This window comes from Cetorhinus maximus, chromosome 28 (assembly GCF_964194155.1).
Source record: "Cetorhinus maximus chromosome 28, sCetMax3.hap1.1, whole genome shotgun sequence".
NCBI classification, from domain to species: domain Eukaryota; kingdom Metazoa; phylum Chordata; class Chondrichthyes; order Lamniformes; family Cetorhinidae; genus Cetorhinus; species Cetorhinus maximus.
In genome coordinates this window covers 5346284-5365688 of record NC_135906.1, presented here as the reverse complement: position 1 = coordinate 5365688, position 19405 = coordinate 5346284, and the positions used below count along the sequence as shown (strand labels likewise).

Below are 19405 nucleotides of genomic sequence, written 5' to 3'. Positions count from 1 at the left end.
TGTTGCCACTACATCATATTCCTACACGGCTGTTTGTGCTTGTAGCTCACCAACCTTATTCACCAAAATATCTCAACTTTGTGCATTTACATACATGCATCGCAAACCTGTCTTTGTATTCCTGCTTCATCGTGCTCTCCTAATAGGGAAATACCCCATTCTCTGGTACAGTCCAACACTCCATTTATGCACCTTATTCATCTTTTCTGTTTCTATACGCTGGTGCCCATCCACCTGCCAATTTAGTTTAAATCCTCTCCAACCACACGAGTGAACTTCCCATCAGGGCAATGGTCCCAGTCCTGTTGAGGTGCACCTGTCCCTTTTTGACTAGGTTCCTCCTGCCCCAGTACCGGTCCCAATGTCCCAAGCCGTCCCTCCTGCACCATGCTTCAAGCCACGTACTGATCCTCCCTATCTTCCTATCTCTACTGTCACCAGCGCCTGGCACTGGGAGCAATCCAGAGATTAATTCTGTGATGGTACCCTCAGGGTCATACTTTCCAACATCTTCCCTAGCTTCTGAAAATCTGACCATAGAACCTCAATATCTGCCCCCTCTACTTGGTGACACTGATATGTGCCACAACTTGTGACTCCCTCCCTTCCCTTTGCAGAGTGTTCTGTCTCCTCTCTGTGATGTACTTTTCCCTGGCACCAGGGAGACGGCACAGCATGTGGAACTCATGATGACGAAACCTGGTCTGTCCCCCTAACTATAGAATCTCCTATGACAACTGCATTTCTACACTTTGCTGTCCCTTGCCCTCTGGTGCCATGATCTGACTGCAACTCTTTAAGGTATCGTCACTCCCAGCAGTCTCCAATCCCAAGTCCCAGTTTGAGAGCGGCGCACACCCCGAAGTCTCCACTTCCTGCCTCTTCCTGATGGCCGCCCGTCTCCAGTCCTGATCTCTCACTGCCTGTGTCGTGATCACCTCCTGGAACGTATGATCCTGGGAATTCTCATCCTCCCTCATGTTCCGCAGTGACTGCAGCCCCTCAAGCTTGGAAAACCTGGGCTCGAGCTCAAGCAGCTGGAACTCCTCCTCCACCCGTGGCCCCCCCAAGAATCATGTCCTGAAGTTCCCACACCGCGCAGGGATTGTAAGCAGCAGCTCTCAGCTGCCCATCCATGACTGAAGAAAAAATCCTCGATTACCTCTTTTACAATCTATTGAGTAAAATGTTTAAGTCATTAACTTTAATGAATGCCTCTAGACCTGCTCTGTGCCAATGCTTGGATTATTATTGTGACTGTTGCACGCACCCCGATTGAAATTGGTCGTTTCCTGACTCCGAGTTTAAGGAAGTGCCTTGCTGTCCTGTGACGTCACTCCCCGCTGCTTTGTGGAATGCACCATGGCAGGTCCACACTCCCCCTTCGCTCAGTCTCTCGCGCACGTGGCCCCCTTGGCCGGGTCCACTTTGGTTAAACGAGCATTGGCTGCAGAAGCCAGCAGGATCACATGGTTACCCAATGGGGAGAGTAATCACTCAGCACCCAATCCTGGCAGGATTTAACACGTGGTCAGGTTGTTTTGAATTTTATCTAAAACAGGAAGGGGATGAAAGTTGAAGGTAGGCGTGTTGCGTGTACAGATCATTTTTTTGGGGGTAGGATTGCAGAGAGAGGCTTTAGATTTCTTACACCATGTAGGGTAACAGAACGCTTAATCTGGAGTTTTCTGTAGTGCACAGAGGGAGTTGCTTAAACTGTGATACCTGAATATGAATGAAACTAATTAAGACACTGAATTAAATGTTCAGAAGTGAACAGTGCAGCTAATGGAGTGCAGCCTGTTCTCTTGCCCTCTTGTACTTGTCTAATCAAAGTGAGTGCTTGATGGAGCTTTACGTCTTATTGGCCATGTGCCATAGTTGGCATCTGGATATTTCTGCTTCCTTTCAGTTTACCAGTGCAGAATAAAAGGCTTTAAATTGCTACGTTGTGGTGTAGCATGTCTGGGAGCAGTTACAGAACATTGTGACCTATTAGGCGTCTCTGTAATTAGCAATGCATGAAACTCTTCAGATTTTCACCACTAGCCTGAATCTGAAGTGATGTGCTGTGGAAATGCACTACAAAATGGATCATGTTCACAGGGACGCGATGTACAAGCCTCTAGATGAGGGGGGAAAAACGTGCCCAACATAACCCTTACTTACCTGGCAGGGGAGAGACCATGATCGTGGTTCTGCCAGGGCAAGGTCGTGAAGCAAATGCTATAACCAATCGAACCCCATACCATGGGGTATCAAACACCGTCTGAGTCACGGTGAAGGACAGCGAAGGAGGAGCACCTATGGATCGGGCCTTCTTCGCCAGGAGGATCCTGTTGAAGGCGTGTGGATTTGAAGCTGCGGAGATCTACTCCCTGCAGCACTTCCCCAGCGCTGGATATTTTGACGTAAGCTTCAGGAATGTTGCTGCCTGCGTCAAGTTCCTGAAGGTGTTTGAGGAGAAGAGAGACCAGCCGGAGATGAAGATCCTGACGGTGGAGCCGCTCTTTTCTCTGCCGTTGCAACGGGACCGATTCGTGACGGTGCATCTCTACAACCCCCACGTCCCTGTCATCGACGTGCTCACCTTCCTCACCAGGTACTTCGACAAGGTTGGGAGCTGCACCGAGGTTAGAGACGATTTGGGGATCTGGACAGGCAAACGCCAGTTTAAGGTCACGCTCAAGACCGATGGTCAGGGAGCCACCTTCCACCCTCCTTCCAGATTTGCTATCGGGGGAAACCGTGGTTACCTTGTCTACGCTGGGCAACCCAAACTTTGTTGCTCATGTGGCAAGTCTGGTCATGTGGCGGCCAACTGCAGCGCCTCCCTCTGCAAGAACTGCAAACAGGAAGGGCACCAGACAAAGGACTGCAAACAGACTAAATGCTGCAACCTGTGTGGCGAGGCAGGTCACCTCTACAGGACCTGCCCCAAACGCTGTCTCACTTATGCACGGGCAGCCAAAGCCAACGAGGGGGAAGCAGGGAAATGCTTCATGTCACCACTACCAAGGACACTTGCAACACTCCAACCACCATGGCCCCCAGTGAGAACAACGGGACAAAGGAGGACACAGAGAGAGACAAGGTGGAGGAAAAGATTGAGGCAACAGACAGCCGATCAACAGCACTACCCCCTGAACCTCCCACTCCTCAGGAGAGCGAATCAATGGAGGAGGAGGAAGCAGTGGAAAATCAGCAGGGGGAAGTAGCAGCTGGTCGGGAGGAAACGACTCTCGTTCCTCCAGCTTGGGTATTCTGCTGCGGGGAGGCAACTTCACCGTCTCCGAGGTTAAGGAGGTGGTGGGCGGGCGCCTCCTCGTAGCAGACGTCATGTACAAGAATGCTCCACTCCGGTTAATTAACGTGTACACCCCGGCACAAAAGGCCGAGCGGCTGGAGGTTTTTCAGCAGCTCCCACTGCTGCTGGCGACCTCCAGGCCGGTCATTCTGGGCGGTGACTTCAACTGCATCATCGATGCGGCTGGACGATCCAGCAGGGCCGACAGCAGATTGGACGCTACGTCCAGATCCCTGATGGAAACAGTTAAGGATGCCAAGCTGCACAACGTCTTCAGCAACCCTGCAGACGGAGCGCAGCGTAGATACACCTGGTCGCGGCCAGACGGGTCCATCCGTTCCAGGATATATTTGCTGTTTGTGTCCCGAGCACTCGCAGTCAGATCCACCGATGTCAAGCCAGTGTTCTTCTCTGACCACTGCCTCCTACTGGCTGACTGTCACTTAAAGGAAGACCAGAGGGTGGGCAGGGGGGCATGGAAGCTAAACGTGCAACTGCTGACCCCAGAGAACATTGAGGAGCTCAAGAGGGTTTTCAAAGGTTGGAGAACCGTGAAACCCCTCTTTGAGTCCCTGACACACTGGTGGGAAGTGATCAAGGGAAACATCAAGAGGTTTTTCATCCTCAAAGGCACCCAGAAAGCTAGAAAGGAACAGAGGGAAATGTCTCGACTCCAGAAAAAGATGCAGAATCTGCTCCGGCTGCAGTCGATGGGGGTCGATGTCAAGGAGGAACTCCAAGAGGTGAAGAGCCAGCAAGCCTCGCTCTTTGCCTTGGAGGCCTCCAAGATCATCTTCCGTTCCAGAGTCCGCTCCGTGGAGCAGGATGAGACGTGCTCACGTTTCTTCTTCCAAAAGGTACACAGAGAGAGCTCTGTGATCAGCAGCCTGAAGGAAGAAGACGGCTCAGTAAAGTCATCGCAGTCCGACATTTTGAGGATCAGCAAATCCTTTTATGCCAGATTGTATGACGTGAAGCCCACAGACAGCACGGCCTCCCAGTCCTTCCTGTCCTCTATCACGGAGGTCTTGGATCAGGAGAAGGCCTTTGACAGAATATCGCACACCTACATGGTGGATGTGCTCTCCAAACTGTAGTTTGGGGAGGGAATTTGAAATTGGATCCAACTGCTCTACACTAACATCAGTAGCGCAGTCTCAATCAATGGGTGGGAAACAGATCGTTTTCCGATTAAATCTGGAGTCAGGCAGGGCTGCCCTCTCTCCCCTGTCCTGTTTGTGTGTTGCATAGAACCCTTTGCCGAGTCCATCAGGAAGGATCCGGGCATAAGAGGAGTGACGATCCCAGGCAGTGGAGGCACTCAGGTAAAAGCCTCCCTGTACATGGACGATGTCGCCGTCTTCTGCTCGGATCCGCTGTCGGTGCGCAGACTGATCCACATCTGCGACCAGTTCGAACTGGCCTCGGAAGCCAAGGTAAATCGTGGGAAGAGCGTGGCCATGTTCTTTGGGAACTGGGCTGACCGATCCTTTGTCCCCTACACCGTCAGGGCTGACAGCTTGAAGGTGCTGGGGATATGGTTCGGAGGGACCGGGGCATGCGTTAGAAACTGGAAGGTGTGAGTGTCTATGGTGAAATGAAAACTGGGCATGTGGGAGCGACGCTCCCTCTCCATTGCGGGTAAGGACCTGGTCATCAGGTGTGAGGCACTCTCGCTGTTGCTGTACGTGGCACAGGTCTGGCCCATTCCAGACACCTGCACGATGGCGATCACCCGAGCCACCTTTAACTTTATCTGGAGGTCGAAAATGGATCGTGTCTGCAAGGACGCGATGTACAAGCCTCTAGATAAAGGGGGAAAAAACGTGCCCAACATCGCCCTCATACTGATGGCCAACTTTGTGTGTGGCTGCATCAAGCGGTGCGTAGACCGTCAGTACGCAAACACCAAGTGTCACTACGTGCTGAGGTTCTACCTGTCCCCGGTGTTGCGAAGGATGGGTCTGGCCACGCTGCCGCGGAACGCTCCAAGTAGTTGGACCGTGCCGTACCACCTGTCCCTCGTGGAAAAATTTATGCAGAGAAACACCTATGACCACAAGTCCATCAGGCAGTGGTCGGCACGTAACGTCTTAGAGGCCCTGCGGGAAAAGGAGAGGGTGGACCCTGTGGGATGGTTTCCCGAGCAGACTGTTATTTGGCAGAATGCCTCAACGCCAGAACTTTCCAACAAGCACCAAGACGTGACTTGGCTGGTGGTGAGAAAGGCCCTCCCCGTCAGATCCTTCCTACACGCCAGGAGTCTCACCCACTCTGCACGTTGCCCTCGAGGTGGCTGTGGTGGGGAAGAGACCGTTGTTCACCTCCTTGTAGATTGTGCCTTTGCAAAGAAGGTCTGGAGAGAGATGCAGTGGTTGCTGTCGAGGTTCGTCCTGAGCAGTTCTGTGACACAGGACTCTGTGCTCTATGGGCTGTTCCCAGGGACACACACCGAGACAAACATCAACTGCAGCTGGAGGATCATCAACTTGGTGAAAGACGCTCTTTGGTCTGCCCGAAACTTGTTGGTCTTCCAGCGCAAAGAGTTGTCCCCGACCGAGTGTTGCAGACTGGCACATTCCAAAGTCCAGGACTACGTGCTGAGGGACGCACTAAAGCTTGGGGCAGCTGCCGCAAAGGCGCAATGGGGAAGGGTCACTGTCTAAGACCTTTCTGCCAGGGCACCGAGGGACTGGGAAATATTTAAATCCCCTCGGGCTGTACAGCTCAAATGAATGTCTGCAAATGATTGTAATATTCATTGTTTGTACTTATGCACCTGGTGATACATGTTGTAAAAGCTGAATCTGATTGTACCTTTGTGATGGTGATTTTGAAGTGGTTTGAAATGTTGTTCCAGATATTTTATGAATAAAGTATATTTTTCCAAAAAATAGTCAGTCCGACATTACAGGGACTGTTCAGCTGCACAGTGTAGATTAACCAGCCAGTCCGACATTACAGGGAATGTTCAGCTGCACAGTGTCCATTAACCAGCCAGTCTGACATTACAGGGACTGTTCAGCTGCCCAGTGTAGATTAACCAGCCAGTCCGACATTACAGGGAATGTTCAGCTGCACAGTGTCCATTAACCAGCCAGTCTGACATTACAGGGACTGTTCAGCTGCACAGTGTACATTAACCAGCCAGTCCGACATTACAGGAAATGTTCAGCTGCACAGTGTACATTAACCAGCCAGTCTGACATTACAGGGAATGTTCAGCTGCACAGTGTAAATTAACCAGCCAGTCTGACATTACAGGGAATGTTCAGCTGCACAGTGTACATTAACCAGCCAGTCCGACATTACAGGGAATGTTCAGCTGCACAGTGTACATTAACCAGCCAGTCCGACATTACAGGGACTGTTCAGCTGCACAGTGTACATTAACCAGCCAGTCTGACATTACAGGGAATGTTCAGCTGCACAGTGTACATTAACCAGCCAGTCCGACATTACAGGGACTGTTCAGCTGCACAGTGTACATTAACCAGCCAGTCCGACATTACAGGGAATGTTCAGCTGCACAGTGTACATTAACCAGCCAGTCCGACATTACTGGGAATGTTGAGCTGCACAGTGTACATTAACCAGCCAGTCCGACATTACAGGGAATGTTCAGCTGCACAGTGTACATTAACCAGCCAGTCTGACATTACAGGGAATGTTCAGCTGCACAGTATACATTAACCAGCCAGTCTGACATTACAGGGACTGTTCAGCTGCACAGTGTACATTAACCAGCCAGTCTGACATTACAGGGACTGTTCAGCTGCACAGTGTCCATTAACCAGCCAGTCTGACATTACAGGGACTGTTCAGCTGCACAGTGTACATTAACCAGCCAGTCCGACATTACTGGGAATGTTCAGCTGCACAGTGTACATTAACCAGCCAGTCCGACATTACAGGGAATGTTCAGCTTGTTACAAAGAACATGCTCCAGTTCCACATCATCAAAGACAAACTGTGCACTATATGATTGTGCTGTTGGGCTGGAGCAGTTTCAGTGAATTCTGAAGACTGCTAGCTATAAAGACGCTAACATTTATTTTCACATATTCACAGATTAAGGAGAACATTCTTACAAGCTTCTGACCATACTTGCTTTCCTTTCACTTCAGATTGTCCCAGAATCTCACATCACATGAGAAAGTCACTTCCTTCTCTGACATCACAGACTATTACAGTTAACCCTTTATGGGACTGAGTCTAACATACTCCATTGTACCACATACACTCCAAGATGCAAAGACTGAGGACACCTGAAAAGATGGACAAGACTCCTGAATAAAAGGAATAGGGGCAGAGTGTAATATTAATACAAGCTCCCTGCTTACAGCAGCCATTTGGGATGATGATCCCTCAAATGAAACTACTACGAGGTTAAGAAGCACACAATATAAGGCCAGTGGAAATCACTGGACATTGTTGCACTTTGGGTGGGATTTATACCTTTTCTTTCAAGTCAGCGACGCCCCCCTGCAAATCGCCCACCTTCTGAGACACCTCCTTCTTTGCATGTAGTTCAGATTGGAAAGAGCTGGGCAGTTCCAGTTCTTGTTGCTGTGTAAAAATCATTTAAACTAAAAGTCACGAAATAGCTAACCCCAGAATTTCTTTGTGCTTCTTGTCTTGAAATGTATTCGCTGGAACATTTTCTCCAGAACAATCTTATGAGAGTGAGAGATTTGAAATTACAAAACAAATTCTTTCACCAATGACACACCATAAACCTCACTACTCAGTGAAATCAAACGGAGGGAGCTCGGGCTGTGACTTGGTTGGAGTTCCCGAGTCTTGGTGAATATACAATTTAGAATTTCGAAACAATCTGGAGACAAAGTTAATGAGGCAACTTTTAAACGAGGCTAAAATTGAATTTTCAGGTTCCCAAAACTTCTTCCTGAAGCTTCGTCCTGATCTGGTTCAGTTCTTCAGTCGTTCTGGTGATCGCTGTCTTCAGCCTTTGGTTTTCCTCACTTACCTGATCCAGTCGTTCCTGCAGATGGACACATTTCATTATTAAAAGTAACTGTGGATACACAACAGGAAACAGAGCTCTGCTTCAGGTAGGTGCATAATTCCAAGCAGTCAGGCCCGGCAGTCAGAGAGGCTGATGGGTGAAAACCAGAAACACGAGTCCTGGCAGGAACCAAACAGGCTGTCTTTAATTTAACCGAGGACGGTTTGGAGAAAGTTCTCACACATCCAGGTTCTGATGTCAGTAATTGTTGCTGTCACACTAGCTGTTCTCTGTGACTTTGATGAATGGGGTCCCGGTGCTGTGAGAGACAGGGCGGGAGATTAGAGGGTTTCAAATAAGGATCAGTGGGAGGGGTGACAGCATAGGTGAGAGACAGCAATATCTTCCAAGACTGGAGAAAAATCTGGAGATTGGGCAGCAGCTGCAGAGAGAGTGTGAACGGGTTAAGTGTGCATTTCTTAAGGAGTGAGTGTCAATGGCAGTCTGGACAATGATCAAATGGCAAATCCTAGTCACGATGACAAGTGGCTTGTTCTCAAGGTTTCTGTGAATGCTGCTCCGGAACTAATACCTAGTGGAAGAGTTTGAGGAGTGAAAGAGAGTGGACGGTCTATACACTGGATCTTGACCTCCGATCCCACTGAGTGACCACCTCCTCCTGACACTGTGACCCTTGCCTCCTCAGTTCACCCTTCACCTCCCTCTCACCTTCTTCTTCACAGCCGCCAGTTGGGTTTGTTTTTTGTGCCAACCTTGGTGTTCGGTCCAAGTTCCACCGATCTGGTAACTGGTGCCTTTTCTCTGTTACCGTCTCCAGCAGCTGAATCTTTCTGTTGTTTCTTAGCAACCGGAACTGGAGACAGGACTTGGGTCTGGTTTGAGTGGGACGCCTCGGGATGTATAAAAGTTTCTTTGTCTCTGTGGTGTACAATTTCCCTGACTTCTTCCATTGTTCGTCCAATGAGGCAGGATAGGATATTTGGTGCACCATACTGAGCCGGTAGTGTAGACATTGTTCATCATCATCATTTACAACACTATTCCTGATGTTCATATGCTGTCTAGCTTTCTTTTCCATTGCTGACTTATGAACATACGAAATAGGAGCAGATGTAGGCCATTCGGCCCCTCGAGTCTGCTCTGCCGTTCAATAACAGTAGGGCTGATCTGTTTGTGTTTCGACTTCTACGTTCCCACCTACCGCTGATAACCTTTGATTCTGTTGCCTGACAAGAATCTTTCTTAAAAATATTCAATGACCCCACTTCCACCACTTTCTGACGCAGAGTTCCAAAGTCGCACAACTCTCATCTCTGTCTGATAAGGGTGACCCCTCATTTTAAAACAGTTGCCGCTAGTTCTGACTCACCCACTAGAGGAAACATGCTTTCTAATTCCATCTTGTCAAGACCATTCAGGATCTTATAGACTTCAATCAGGTCACCCCTCACTCCTCTAAACTCCAGTGGAAACAAGCTCAGCCTGTCCAACCTATCCTCATAAGACAATCTGCTCATTCCAGGTATCAATCTAGTAAACCTCCTCTGAAACACCTCCAACATACTTAATTCTTCCTTAAATAAGGAGACCAAAACTGCACACAGTATTCGAGATGTGGTCTCACCAATGCCCTGTCCTGTATTTCAATTAAAAATCCTTAAGCAAAGGGCTTGCTGCCGTCTCAAACAAAACTCTCTCCGCTACCAAGGCTCTGCTGTAATTTATTTATCTTCATGACATCATAACACGAGGACTGTATGACATCAGAAGAGTCCATTATTTCGAAATGATCCACATCAAAGCTACAGGAAAAACATTGAAACGTAGCAACATGAGTTTCACTATTCAATGAGATTATGGCTGATGTGAATCCTAACACTATTTACCTGCCTTGTCCCCATCTCCCTGAGTTCCCTGGTCCACCAAAGCTCCTTCAATCTCAGGTTTTAAATGATTAATTGAGCTTGTCTCTGTGATTGTATAGTGGGATCGAGTTCTACCCTTCTCCCACCCTTTGTGTGATGAAGTGTTTCCTAACTTCTCTCCTCAATGACCTGGCTCTGATTTTCAGGTTTTGTCTCTTTGTCCTGGGCCTGGATTTCCCCCACTATCCTGCCCCAAATCGAGTGGGATAGCTCAAACACAAACAGCTCGGGAGGAAGACTAGTGTAGGGAGAGATTGAGGCAATCCCAGCCTGTGAAGTCAAACATTTCCAAGTTTACATCAATAATTCCAACCTTTCAAAGCGCTAGATCGGAGATTACACTCTGGGAGCTTTCTGATATGGTGGCCAAGTGTGTCTGTATGATGTCATCACCCTCTGCCTAATTTAAAGGCCCATGGCAACAATTAACAGCAGCAGATTAATAGTGAAATGTCTGTGAACTGATCGTCCATCCGTGCTAAATGGATGCATGGGTCCATGTCAGGAGTTTGTGTGTTTAATTTGAGACAATTTCAGAAGAATAAAAATGCAAAGTTTTAAAGCAAACAAGTTGAGAGGGAATGTGAGAGGGAACTTATTTTGCATAATGTCCATTGTGTTTCTGATATGGAGTAAGAGAGAATTGTTTTTAATGAAGAGAGATGTTGGAAATGCTCAGCGGGTGTGACAGCGGGTGTGTAGAGAGAAAGAGAGTTGCAGTTTCAGGCAGATAAGTTTTGATGAGGAGTGGGAAAAGTTTGAAATGTGATGGGCTTTAGGCGAGGGGAGGGTGATAAAATGAAGAAAAGGGAAGGTGTGTGATTGGGTGTAAGAGAGGAGAGATGAAACGCCCTGGTCAGGTTGCAGTGCCACGAAATGAGGAATGAGCAGGAGGGAGAATTCCAGCAGGTGGGGTTATATTTTCTTCTAAAAGAATGGCACAAAAACACAGCAAAATGGTGGCTGAAATAGCTCAGTTGGGACAGTGTTAGATTGAGGATCTGAAGCTCCCTGGTTCAATCCTATGTTTCAGCAGCTCTCATTCTGGGAGCTCTTTGCTGCTCTCACTCCACATATCCCCCGATTCCCTGAGATCCAAAATCTGTTCTTTCTCAGCGTTAACTATATTCAATGATGGAGCATCCACTCCCCCTCTGGGGTAGAGAATTCCACAGATTCACAACTCTCAGTGAAGAAATGTCTCCATATTTCAGTTGTAAATGATGGGCCCCTTATCCTGAGTCAGTGCCCCCATGTTTCAAGATTTCCCAGCCAGGGGAAACAACTGCTCAATATTTACCCTGTCAATCTTCCTCAGTATCTTATATGTTTCAATGCGGTCAGCTCACATTCTTCAAAACTTCAATGTTTATACCCTCAATCTGCCCAAACTTTTCTTATAAACAATCCCCTTCACCCCAGGGGTCAACCTGGTGAACCTTCTCTGAATTGGCTCCAATGTAAGTGTATTTGTCATTGAGTAAGGTGCCTAAATCTGTCCGCGGTGCAGTCGGAGTGGTCTCACCAAAGCCCTGTACAATTGTAACAAGACGTCCCTACTTTTACACTCTGTCCCCCTTGTAATGAAGCCCAGCATTCAACTTGCCTTCCTAATTCCTGCCTGGACTTGCATGCTAACTTTTGGAGTTTCATGTATGAGGGACACCCAGTTCCCTCTGTACTGCAGCATTCTGCAGTCTCTCTGCATTTCAATAATATTCTGCTATTCTGTTCTTCCTGCCAAAGTGGATAACCTCACGTTTTCCCACATTTTTATCCATCTCTGAAATATTGGCTGACTCCCTTAACCCATCGATATCCCTTTGCCGTGATTTTCCGGCCCCATGTGGCAGTGCCCATCACAGGGGATGGGGCAGGTCAGCCAAAGTTCCATTAACTTTTGGCGGGACCGGAAGATCCTGGTGACAGGTGGTGCTGGAAAATCCTGTGCCCTGGCAATTTGCTTTCCCACCTATCCTTGTATTGGATGCAAATTTGTCAATAATCTCGGTCCCTTCATCCAAGTTGCTCATATGGATTGTAAGTAGTTGAGATTCCAGCACGGGTCCCTGGGACACTCCTCTAGTGACCATTAGCCAACTTGAAAATGAACTAATTCTGCTGACCACCCAGCATTCTCCATGGCACCGGAAAAGACAACGGCAAACTCAGCCTTGTCAACACTGCAAAGTCCTCCTAACTATCATCTGGGGGCTAGTGCCAAAAGCTGTCTCACAGACTAGTGAAGCAATGGAATCATACCTCACAGATCAGGTCCCAGAAACCACCGTCATCATCCCAGCAAAGGTGGCCGCACAGTGCTATACTGTCGGGAGGGAGTGTCGACTCTGGACCCCATGAAGTCTCATGGTATCAGGTCAAACAAGAAGGAAACCTCCTTCTGATTACCACGTACCGTCCTCCCTCAGCTGAAGAATTAGCGCTCCTCCTCCTCCAACACCAATTGACGGAAGTACTAAGGGTGACAAGGGCGCAGAATGTACTCTGGGTGGGGACTTCAATGTCCATCACTAAGAGTGGCTCGGTTGCACAACTACTGACTGAGCTGGCTGAGTCCTAATTGACATAGCTTCTAGACTGGGTCTGGGGCAGGTGGTGAGGGAAAAAAAATGATTGACTTCATCCTCACCCACCTGCCTGTCGCAGATGCATCTGTCCATGACAGTATCGGTAGGAGTGACCATTGCACAATCATTGTGGAGACCAAGTCCTGCCTTCACATTAAGGATACCCTCCATCGTGTTGTGGGGCGCTACCACTGTGCTAAATGGGATAGATTTCAAACAGATCTAACAAATCAAGACTGGGCTTCCATAAGGCGCTGAGCGCCATCAGAAGCTGCAGAATTGTACTCGAACACAACCTGTAACCTCATGGCCCTGCATATCCCCCACTCTACCATCATCACCAAGCCAGGCGATTGACCCTGGTTCAATGAAGAGCGCAGGAGGGCATGCCAGGAGCAGCACCAGGTATACCTAAAAATGAGGTGTCAACTTGGTAAAGCTATAACACAGGACTACTTGCGTACCAACCAGCATCAGCAACAAGTGATAGACAGAGCTAAGCAATCCCACAACCAACGGATGAGATCTAAGCTCTGCAGTCCTGCCACATCTAGTTGTGAATGGTGGTGGACAATTAAACAACTCACTGGAGGAGGCAGCTCCATAAATATCCCCATCCTCAATGATGGGGGAGCCCAGCACATCAGTGAAAAAGATAAGGCTGAAGCATTTGCAACAACTTTCAGCCACAAGTGCTGAGTGGATGATCCACCTCAGCCTCCTCCGGAAGTCCCCAGCATCACAGATGCCCGTCTCCAGCCAATTCGATTCACTCCACGTGATATCATGAAACAGATGAAGACCCTGGATACTGCAAAGGCTATGGGCCCTGACAATATTTCAGCAATAGTACTGAAGACTTGTGCTCCTGAACTTGCCATGCCCCTAGCCAAGCTGTTCCAGTACAGCTCAACACTGGCATCTACCCGGCTATGTGGAAAATTGCCCGTGTATGTCCTGTACGCAAAAAGCAGGGCAATCCAACCCAGCCAATTACCGCCCCATCAGTCCACTCTCGATCATCAGTAAAGCAATGGAAGGAGTCATCAACAGTGCTATCAAGCAGCACTTGCTGAGCAATAACCTGCTCATTGATGCCCAGTATGGATTTCGCCAGGGACTCTCAGCTCCTGACTTCATTACATCTCCAGAACCTGTGGAATTTTGTAAGATGACAGCCCATGCATAAACTCTCTCTGCAGCCACTTCTTATAGGACCCTAGAATGCAGGCCATCAGGTCCAGGGGACTTGTCAGCTTTAAGTCCCATTAGTATTCCCATTACTCTTTCTCTCGTGATAGTGGTTGTTTTAAGACCCCTGCTCCCTGTAGCCCCTTGACCTTCCACTATTATTGGGATGTTGTTCGTGTCGTATACCATGAAAACAGATTCAAAATAATTTTTGTTCATTCATGAGGTTTGGGCATCACTGGCTCAGCCAGCGTTTATGGCCCGTCCCTCATTGCCCTTGTGAAGGTGGTGGTGAGCTGCCTTCTTGAACCACTGCAGTCCCTGTGGTGTAGTTACACCCACACTGCTGTTAGGGAGGGAGGTCCAGGAATTGGACCCAGCGACAGTGAAGGAACAGCGATATATTTCCAAGTCAGATGGTGAGTGGCGTGGAGAGGATCTTCCAGGTGGTTGTGTTCCTATTTATCTGCTGCCCTTGTCCTTCTAGATGGTAGTGGTCGTGGATTTGCAAGGTGCTGTTATAGGAGCCTTGGTGAGTTTCTGCAGAGCATCTTGTGCACTGTGCATTGGTGATGCAGCGAGTGAATGATTGTGAATGGGGTGCCAGTCAAGTGGGCTGATTTGCCCTGGGTGGTGTCGAGCTTCTCGAGTGTTGTTGGAGCTGTACTTGTCTAGACAAGGGGCAATTATTCCATCACACTCCTGACTTGTGCCTTGTAGATGGTGGACAGGCTTAAGGGAATCAGGAGGTGAAATACTCAATGCAGGATTCCTAGCCTCTGATCTGCCCTTTTAGCCACAGTATTTATGTGGCTCTTCCAGTTCAGTTTCTGGTCAATGGTAACCCACAGGATGTTGATAGTGGGGAATTCAGCGATGGTAATGCCATTGTACGTCAAAGGGAAATTCTCTCTTGTTGGAAATGTTCATTGCTTGGTACTCATGTGGCACGAATGTTACCTGCAACTTGTCAGCCCAAGCCTGGATATAGTCCAGTTTTTGCTGCATTTGGACATGGGCTGCTTCAGTATCTGAGGAGTCCTGAATGAAGCTGAATATTGTGCAATCATCAGTGAACATCCCCATTTTTGACCTTATGAAGGGAAGGTCTTTGATGAAGCAGCTGAAGATGGTTGGGGTTTGGACACTGCCCTGAGGACCAAGGCTGTAATGAGGTCAGGAGCTGAGTGGCCCTGGCAAAACCCAAACTGAGTGTTAGTGAGCAGTGACAGTGCTATCAAGCAGCACTTGCGACGACCCCTTCCATCACTTTGCTGATGATTGAGAGTTGACTGATGGGGCGGGAATTGGCCGGGTTGGATTTGTCCTGCTTTTTGTGTGGACAGGTCACATCTGGGCAATTTTCCACTTTGCTGGGTGATGCCAGTGTTGTAGCCGCACTGTAACAGCTTGAACAGGGGAACGGCAAGTTCTGGAGCACAAGCCTTCAGTACTATTGCTGGAATATTGTAAGGGCCAGTGCAGATGCAGATCCAGGGCCTTCAGCCATTTCTTGATATCATGTAGACAAGGTTGTAAAGAAGGCATATGGAAGGTTCTCCTATATTGGCAGAGGTATAGGATATAAAAGTGAGGATATAATGTTGGAATTGTATAAAACACTGGTGAGGCCGCAACTGGAGTATTGTGTGCAGCTCTGATCACCACATTACAGGATGGACGTAATAGCCCTGGGGAGAGTGCAGAGGAGGTTTACAAGAAGGTTGCCAGGTTTAGAAAAGTGTAGCTACGAGGAGAGATTGGATAGGTTGGGTTATTTTCCCTAGAACAAAGAAGGCTGAGAGGTGACTTGATTGAGGTGTACAAAATGATGAGGGGAATAGATAGAGTGGACAGGGTAAAATTGTTTTCCTTGGTGGAGAATTCTTGAACCAGGGGATAGGTGGCAGAAGGTGTAGGGGGTCATGAGGAAGAACTTTTTTACGCAGAGGGTAGTGGGTGTCTGGAATTCACTGCCCAAGTTGGTGGTAGAGGCAGAAATTCTAAACTCTTTTAAAAAGGACCTGGATCTGCACCTTAAGTGCTGTAAGCTGCAGGGCTATGGGCCAGGTGCAGGAAGGTGGGACTCGAAAGGGCACCCTGGACAAGATGGGCCAAATGGCCTCCTTCTGTGCTGTAACTTTTCTATGGTTCTATGTGGAGTGAATCAAATTGGCTGAAGACTGGCATCTGTGGTGCTGGAGACCTCAGGAGGAGGCTGAGATGGATCACCCACTTGGCACTTCTGGCTGAAGATTGATGCTAATACTTCAGCCTTGTCTTTTTGCACTGATGTGCTGGGCTCCCCCATCATTGTGCATAGGGATATTTGAGGAGTCCCCTTCTCCAGTGAATTGTTTAGTTGTCCACCACCATCCACAACTGGATGTGGCAGGGCTTAGATCTGATCCATTGCTTGTAGCTCTGTCTATTGCTGCTGCTTCCACTGTTTTGCATTCAAGTCATCCTGTGTTATTGTTTAATCAGGTTGACCCCTCATTTTTAGGTTTGCCTCGTGCTGCTCCTGGCATGCCCTCCTGCACTATTTATTGAACCAGGGTTGGTACCCCAGCTTGATGGTAACGGTAGAGTGGGGGATATGCTGGGCCGCAAGGTTACTGATTGTGGCTGAACACAATTGTGCTGCTGCTGATGGCCCACAGTGCCTCATAGATGCCCAGTTTTTGTCATACCAATACTGTCATGGACAGAGGCATCTGCAACAGGTAGATTGGTGAAGTCAAGGTCAGGTAGGTTTCTCCCTCACCACCTGCTGCTGACCCAGTCTTGCAGTTATGTCCTTGAGGACTCAGCAGCTGTGATGAACATTTAAGTCCCCCACCCAGAGTACATTTGTACCCTTCTTGCCCTCAGTGCTTCTTCCATGTGGTGTTTATCATGGAGGAGGAGTGTTGATTCATCAGCTGAGGTGGGGGCAGTAGGTGGTAGTCAGCAGAAGTGTTCCTTGTCCATGTTTGACCTGATGCCATGAGACTTCCTGGGGTCCAGAGTCAATGTTGAGAACTCCCAGAGCAACTCCCTCCCTCCTGTACACCACTGGGCTGCCACCTCTGGTGGGCCTGCCCTGCCAGTGGAACAGGACATCCCCAGGGACGGCGATGATTCATACGTATGACGATGTCAGGCTACTGCTCGGAGTGTCTGTGGGACAGCTCTCCCAATTTTGGCTCAAAGCACCATACGTTTGTAAGGAGGACAGGATTTGTCGTTGTTGCTTCCAGTGCCTAGGTGGATGCTGGATACATCCAGTTTCATTTACTTGCTGCCACTGAGTAGCTTGCTCGGCCATCTTGGGGCACCACCAATGCACAATGGTAACTGTGTACCATCTACAACATGCACTGCGCTAACTCAAGGCTCCTTAGACAGCAACTTCCAAACCCACAGCCTCTACCATCTAGAAGGGCAGCAGCTACATTTGAACACCACCTGCAAGTTCCCCTCCAAACCACACCATCTTGTTGTGGAACTATAACTACCGTTCCTTCATTGTCACAGGGTCAAAATCCTGGAACTGCCTCCCTTGCAGCAGTGTGTGCAGCTGAATACCCATGGAGTGCAGCAGCTCACCATCACCTTCTGAGGGGTAATTAATGCTGGCCTTGCCAGCAATATCATCATCCTTGGAAAAATTAATAATGCAACTTCATCTTGGATCCCCCAGTCCCCAATGAATCCATTGGTCTCTCACAGGAGACCATTCTCCCTGCTCCAACCATCATCTCTGCTTAAGTCAAAGTGATTCAGTCTTGAATACCCAGGGAGAACAATTGGTTTAGTGATAACCACCAGAGCTGGCTGGACCCCATGAAGCAGTGTCCCGCTGTCCTATGCCAAAACTCATCACTATTCCAGGGTCATGCTACAATGTTAGGAACCCTCCATCTTCTCCACTCCAAACCATCTTTGAAAACCCTTTCCCATCACCAACAAGAACAAACAGTTCATGGACTTTGTGACAAAGGTTCAGATCAGCTGCTTCTGCCACCTCCCTTCCTTCCCCTCACCCATCAGGACAAACTTCCTCTCGGGCTCTTCCCTATCCTAGCCTGGACTGATGTCTTTCTCCATCTCCCCTCAGGCACTCTCCAACTTCATCTTGCTCCCGACCCCTCATCTCATGTACCCTCAACCTTACTCCCACTAAACTGTTGAGCACACAATTTCTCTTCCTGGTCTGACATGAGCTAATATTAATACTTTCCTCTCCTCAGGTACTCTCCCCCTCCCCTTCAATTTCACTCTCAATGGCCCTGCTTCAATGTCAGTTCAGGTTTGTTGTTCTCAATTCCCTACAGAGAGGAAATTATTCCCCAAACCCACCCTACCAAATCCTCCCAACAGTTTAAACACCTTAGATCAGACTCAACCTTCTATCTAGGAGTTAAACTGCTCCTCCCCCCAAACTTTATTCTGGCCAATCAGCAGCGAGACTAAGAACACAATGGCTCCTTTGCTGTTCGATGTCCAAACCTCAGAAATCCAGATGTGTGGGTGCCCAGAGTTTGGAAAACTGAAGCATCACATCTGAGAGAGGCCAACATCCCATTAGCCCCAATTAACCATTTACAAATGAGGTATTGGACTCAAATTTGTTCCTTCAGATAACAGCATGATTTTTCTAGTTTTTGTTCAAGGTGGATGACCTCACTCTCCATCACAGAACATGAACAATCATTTAGTCACTCATTCAATCCCTTTTGCTCCTGTCTGCATGAAAATTACCACCTGCAAGCTTGGATATCCCTACAAATTATAAATGAAGTTCAGGCACCAGATCAGATCCCTGGCAACCACCACATGTCAATTCCTGACAGTCAGATGATGTTCTCCGGATCCCCAAACACTTCATTTTCCCTCCATGTCTGTGAAAGTTGGAATCCCTTCTGGAAGTCCAAGTGGACAACATCCTCATTAGTGAGCTCCGATGAAAATTGAGAGTTTAGTCCCATCCACTTAAAGCCATGCTGTCTCTCAGATCACCTTCTGTTTGAGCTGCAGATTAACTATTCCCCACAATAGACAGGCCTTTGTTAACTGGTTGACCAGTCAATTGTACAATTTCACCAGGTGTTAGAGATGAAAGACAAATGATTGCAAACAGGATGTTTATTTGATCGGTGTAGACCAGACCATACATACCCACTGATTACAGCAAACCTCAAACACTCCAATACAGTGAGCCCCCTCTCCAGGGGGTGAACATCACCATGGAAGAGAATGAGGCAGCCAGGCTCAGGAGCAGGTCCACAAGGAGGACCCAGAACTGCTCACACCCCCTCCCCCACACTGGGTGGCTATAGATACCAAGCCTGGGGTCTGAAGCACAAAAAAATTTAGTTACTGCTTCTCTCTATCTTCAGTAAACCCATCATCATCAGGC

At 48.4% G+C, this 19405-nt stretch overlaps 1 protein-coding gene across 1 annotated transcript in view; it reads left to right on the top strand.

Moving 5' to 3' along the window:
• The window catches only part of LOC144668989 (EVI5-like protein), a 96623-nt gene that overhangs the window by 11959 nt on the left and 65259 nt on the right, over positions 1 to 19405 (top strand). Inside the window, exon 4 of the mRNA XM_078531525.1 lies at positions 8200 to 8382. Coding sequence (XP_078387651.1) covers positions 8200 to 8220 — 21 coding nt within the window. The 3' untranslated portion in view covers positions 8221 to 8382. The remainder of the gene's footprint in view (positions 1 to 8199; positions 8383 to 19405) is intronic.